The 5,454-nt window shown below is 41.7% G+C and overlaps 1 protein-coding gene and 1 long non-coding RNA gene across 2 annotated transcripts; one reads left to right on the top strand and one right to left on the bottom strand.

Moving 5' to 3' along the window:
• On the top strand, positions 1-2,682 carry LOC131320237 (uncharacterized). Its single transcript, XR_009198164.1, has 2 exons — positions 1-653; positions 915-2,682. It is a non-coding gene; the product is annotated as an uncharacterized LOC131320237 (long non-coding RNA).
• On the bottom strand, positions 2,274-4,339 carry LOC131320236 (uncharacterized). The gene is made up of 3 exons (XM_058350872.1): positions 3,646-4,339; positions 2,835-3,007; positions 2,274-2,681 (listed from the first exon to the last, which is right to left on the bottom strand). Exons 1-3 carry the CDS (start codon positions 4,198-4,200, stop codon positions 2,504-2,506), a joined length of 906 nt encoding a protein of 301 aa, XP_058206855.1. The 5' UTR covers positions 4,201-4,339; the 3' UTR covers positions 2,274-2,503.
• Between the last annotated feature and the right edge of the window lie 1,115 nt (positions 4,340-5,454).

Raw genomic sequence — 5,454 nt, 5'->3', positions numbered from 1 at the left:
TGCAACGACAATACTAGTACTAGTGCATTCCAAACCAACCGCGACACCCTCCCCTCCTCTCTCGCCAACAAGACGGATCAATACGGCTTCTACACTTTCTCAACCGGCGAAAATCCCGACACGGTTTACGCACTCATGCTGTGTAGAGCCGACTCTAAGTTAGATGTCTGTCGCGAGTGCATTAACAACTCCACCACTTAGCTCAAGGAACTTTGTCCCGACGGAAAGGAAGCGATCGGATGGTACGACGATTGCATGTTGCGATACTCGAACAAGTCGATGGAGGGGGTTATGGAAGAGAAACCGAGCTACCCTGTGTGGAACGTTAAACAAAACGTTACGAGTATGGAGCAATTCAAGGACGTGTTGGAGAACTTGCTGGAAAGTCTCAAGGACAAGGCCGCGGCGGGCGGGTCCCGTATCAAGTTTGCAGCGGGAAACGTGACGGGACTGGACTCTCAAACTGTATATGCACTCGTGCAGTGCACGCCGGATATATCCAAAAAAGGGTTGCAGCGATTGCATTCAGGGGGCTATTGATGATGATATCCCGGATGTCACGTCCTGCTGTGTTGGGCCGGTGGGCGGAAGAATTATTAGACCGAGTTGTCATTTTCGATTTGAGCTTGGATCTTTCGTTGGTGAAATTCCAGGTACTATGTAGTACCATTACAAGCATACATGCATGTATTCAAGTTTGGTCTTATTTTATTTTTTCCGGTCAAAATTGAAAAACAGATCTCAACATTGATTGCTGAAATGGGCAGCCGAGATTGTGCGGAGCCGTGTGAATAAGTTATTCACGTCTCCATCGTGAATAAATTATTCTCTCTAAATCATTAGTTTTGAAATTTCATCTCCATGCATGCATGTTCTATTTAGTTAGCTTAATTATATTTGTCTTGATTTTGCAGTGAGTACTAGCAGCGGGTGTCGCGGTTTGAATGGCAGGGCTGTAAGCATGGCCGCAGTTTTGTTGAATTTCATTGGGTTGGCTTTGCTACTGAATCTACTGATTTGAAAGTGATGATCAGATACACGACTCAGAGACAGATGATAGCCTTCTGATCAGTGAAAATTTCTGGTTGATTTTTTTATTTTTATTTGGTAATGCAAGGTGTCCCGGGCTAACTTGCGTGCACCTCGGACTAATCCCTACAGTCCCTCTCACACCCGTTGTGGTTGTGTTTTTTTTTTTTACTAATAATAAAGTTATCCAATTGGTCTGTTTAATTGTTGCATGATTGTACTTTTGGTGGTCTAGAATAATTAATCCGGGCCTCTGTTTAGTAACGTTACTATATTTTAGGTATTTTGTTTGTTGGTTTACGAAATACTATTCTCGTTTACATAGCTAGTGTGTGAAGTCCACAAAAATGCGTGATGGATAAAGAGTTCAGAGCACCGCGACATTATACCCTATGGGCATGGAAAAATTACTCTTAGCAACCCGAGTATATGGTAGGGCCTAAGATTTGCCGCATACGTGCTGCAATTCATAGCGAATGTCTGCAATGCACTCTAACAGATACATGAAACTAAGTTACATAATGCGTGTGCAGGTGCGGAAGAGCAAGCGCGAGCGTTAAAATGTCTTTCAAAAGCCTCCCAAACAATAGAATTCGCGAGTGCAAGAAGTGAGATTGCAAGCGCTGACCGATGATTTAGTGCGGGAGCAAATACCATTTTGAAAAATTATGTGACTAATTACCCTCTCTCTACATGTTGAATTTATGTTGAAAAAAGGCCCAGCGCAGCTTGTTGGATCCAAGCCCGACCCTAGTTTGCAGTTGTCTGGACCAACAAGCTTGGGCCGGGCAAATTCAGCGAAGCCCGATCGACCTTAATAGAGTTCACCGAGTTAAAAGTCAGCCGGGCTTGGCTGGGTCTGTTAGTCGACCGAGTTAATTGTACCGTGCAGGGTGCAGGTATTTGCTTCATCCTAAGATCTCATGTTCAATTCTTCTTGCCAACAACTCTTAGAGCCACTGAACTGTGATAGGGACTGTAGGGATCAACCCGAGATGCAGGTGCACACAAGCTGACCGAGAGTGCCTCATTGTTCGCTCCTGGTAGTTTAGCTCCTTGTATTGTTGCGTAGGTCAGTCGGTTGACGGAAAGGGTGTGCTGTTCCTTGAACTCTTCTTGTTTGTTTGGTTTGGTCTTCATATGAAAGTACTTTCACCTACAAAAACATCTGTTGAGCATTCTTTTTAGGGAATTCTTATAGATCGGAAAGGATAAAAATATAAACACAAGGAAAAAGAGGGATGTAGCGCGAAAATTGATATTCATCACTTATTTCATTTCTTACAGGTGAGACAACCGAAGAAAAACATAGCTATTCTTTAATTGGAGAATAACTACTACTATACAAAACTGAAGAAAAGAGCAGGACAGGAAGAAAGAAAGGATACCGCGAAAAAAAAAAAAAAAAAAAAAAGGTCAGTAAGTTACATTAGCTAGTATTATACAAGAAGATGAGACGAACTGAGATGATTCCTTAAGATGCAGCAGCAATAGGAGGGGGTTGAGGAGGGACTCCATGAAAGAAACTTGGTGGTGATAGATTGATACTGCTGCTATTTTCAATCTGGTCGAAACTATTGTTTTCTTCTTCCTCTTCTTCTTCTTCCTCCTCGGTGTCCCAAAGAAACCGCGCATATGAAGCCATAACATAACTGCGAATCACCAAGAACAGAGATCAGATAAGCATATACAAAATGAATTCAATTAGAGACCAACTACTAAATTTGAACAACTTTTTTGGTTGAGCAATGCTAGAGGCACAAGTGTACAGACGCAGATGTATCCAATGAAATCGTGATTCTTACCAGTCATCAGGGGCGGCTTTAACAGCTTGATCAAAGTAACTCTCGGCCCGAGGGGCATCCTTATGAGTCTGCCATATCAAATCAGCATAGAGTGATAGAACACTCCCATCACTTGGGTTTGCCAATATTGCTCTCCCACAGTACTCTTCGGCCTTTTCGAAGTCACCTCTGACCTGTTTATCATTCCATATCAACTCACAGACTAAAAACAGAACCATTGCAAGCAAATTCATATGCAATCATGTTCTCTTTAGGAAAAATCCAACCTCACATCACTCCTTAACTACTATGCTACTCACTCACTGACTCTTCATTCCCAGCTATGTCAGTACTTAACTACTAGTAACAAGAAACAGATCTGTTCTCGTACTTCAAAATTACTCATGAAAGAACCACCTTTTTCCCTAGTTTCCATTTTCAACAATCATACAGTAAACTACATAACCAACTAGGCTAGCTCAGTTCACCAGAAGGGGGTTTCCTGTAGTGCAGAGCCGCAGTACAGGATTGTAGTGCGGCATCCAAGCTGTTATTCAGCAATCAATGGTCCGGATTTCATCCCGCACTACAGCCCTATAGCTCAGTTCACCACCCTTGTACACTTCCATAGGGAAATCGGGCGATAAATCATTGCCAAAAGCAAAGATTGATTATTTTCTTCTCCTGAATAGGGGTTATTTGTCCTCTTTAACGGGCTCAAGGTAGGTACGATCGAGGGCTTATGTCCATTTGATGTAATTCAGATACTTATACGAAAAAACATGCAGTAAACTACATAAAAAGGTCAAATAAGTTTAGTATCTAGCAGTACCTCTTTTAAGAATCTTGCATAATTGCCAAGAATCAAAGGATTCCCAGGGTTAGCCTCAATCATTTTCTCATAATACACATCCGTACTAGTCCCAATCCCTCTTTTCTTATTATCCCCACCATCCTCTTCATACCCATCACCGCCCGATCCTCCTCCACCACCACCACCTTCACCACCGCCAATCCAACACCCACCGCCGCCTCCACCATCCAACCCAGATCCCAACTGCAACACCCGGTCCAACGACTCCGACATCGACTCCGAACCCGCCTCCCTCTCCTCCTCCTCCACCGAGAACCCGTTCGCAGAAACACCGCTCTTGTTACTAAACAGCTTCATCATGGGTACTACGGACAGGTCTCTCAGATCGCTCTCCGACACGGCTCTCGTCATCTTAAAACTGGCCGATCTCTCGCCGTTGAATGAGATCGGGGAAACCGGTTTGGACTTTGGGATCGGGAGGGAAACCTCGGACAGGGGCGAGGTAGCTGAGGAATCCTTGGAGTGGGGCAGCCATGAGTTAAGAATCGGCGTCGATGAGCTTCGGAGTAGCATCGTCGTGTGTGTCGGAAAACCCTAGTAGTAGTTTTATGGGTTGTGGATGGAGGAGTGAGTGTCAGGGGATCGAGATCTAGAGAGAGAGAGAGAGAAGAGTAGTGCGATTTGTTCATCCGATTTTTATTAGTAGTAGAGGTGGTCATGGGAAATTTATACAGGATGAGTGACGCTTCGAGATCAAATCACAGCCGTCCGTTGGATTTCAAGCCATTCTGTAAAGTTGTAAACTCTGGTTTTGCTTTTGCTATTGACTTGTAAAAATAAAAAAAAAACTCTGGTTTTGCTATTTTTAGGGAGAAATGACGGCCTAGTACGTATTTTGATAATTAATACCCTCCAGAGGGACATGCTAAAAATAATTATTAATATTGAAAATGTATTTGACGGATATTAATTATTAGAACATGTCCTTAGTCGTCATTTTCCCTATTTTTAGAGTAATTATGCAATAGTTTTGGGCCAAACTGTCACGGGCTGTCGTAACACCCTTTATTGGAATTGGAAGTGCAAGATCCGAGCCGTCACATAGTTTTAAGCACATCGATTTTAACTTCTAAGCAAATGATAGCAAGGTATTCATCGAAAGCGTCCAATTTTTTTTTAAGAAAAGGGAACCGAAAAACTGCTTAGTATTAGTAATAAATACTATAGGATAAGAAAATTAAATTCATCAAAAATTGATTGTACATGTATAATTAACATTAGTATTTTATCGTTACAAAATGCAAGAAGAGTGATAATCGCTAGTGATTGTTTCAGAATTTTTATAATAATGCATAGTTTTGGAACTTATCGACTACTTGGAGTAATTTCCTTTTTTCAAAGTGAATTTTCTTTTTATCATTTTGCACGTGAAATACATATCAAAAATGCTACTTGCACAACCGTTGTATTGGTTGTGTGCGTAATTCTGACCGTCCAGATGTATTTGGATGGTCTAGATTTTAAACAAACTCTTCCAAGAAAAAGTCTAACTTTTATGGGAAAGAGTTTGAGTGAATCGTGACCATTTATTATAGCAATGGACGGCTAGAGATTGGTTGTGTGTTGTGTTTTACACAACCGTTGTGTGTGTAGCACTTTTGAATACATATTGTGGCCTGTCATTTAAATTCCTTTTGTACCTTCAACAGGGACGGATTCAGGAATATAGTCTAGTGGGGACACCTGTTAATTATAATAGAGAAAGTACATTTTTTTAGTCAACCATAGTAAGATCGTACAAAATTAAGGTATACATTACTAACTATA

This window comes from Rhododendron vialii, chromosome 3a, assembly GCF_030253575.1.
Source record: "Rhododendron vialii isolate Sample 1 chromosome 3a, ASM3025357v1".
Classification (NCBI taxonomy): domain Eukaryota; kingdom Viridiplantae; phylum Streptophyta; class Magnoliopsida; order Ericales; family Ericaceae; genus Rhododendron; species Rhododendron vialii.
The sequence above is the reverse complement of the archived record's forward strand: the minus strand, read 5'-3'. Positions and strand labels throughout refer to the sequence as shown.

What these genes read in the sequence shown, in the direction of transcription:
- LOC131320236 (XM_058350872.1), bottom strand. Translation starts at nt 4,200, where the DNA reads ATGCTACTCCGAAGCTCATCGACGCCGATTCTTAACTCATGGCTGCCC. An exon ending in ATGCAAGATTCTTAAAAGAG is followed by an intron (nt 3,008 to 3,645) that starts GTACTGCTAGAT and finishes AATGATAAACAG; the next exon opens with GTCAGAGGTGACTTCGAAAA. An exon ending in AAAGCCGCCCCTGATGACTG is followed by an intron (nt 2,682 to 2,834) that starts GTAAGAATCACG and finishes GGTGATTCGCAG; the next exon opens with TTATGTTATGGCTTCATATG.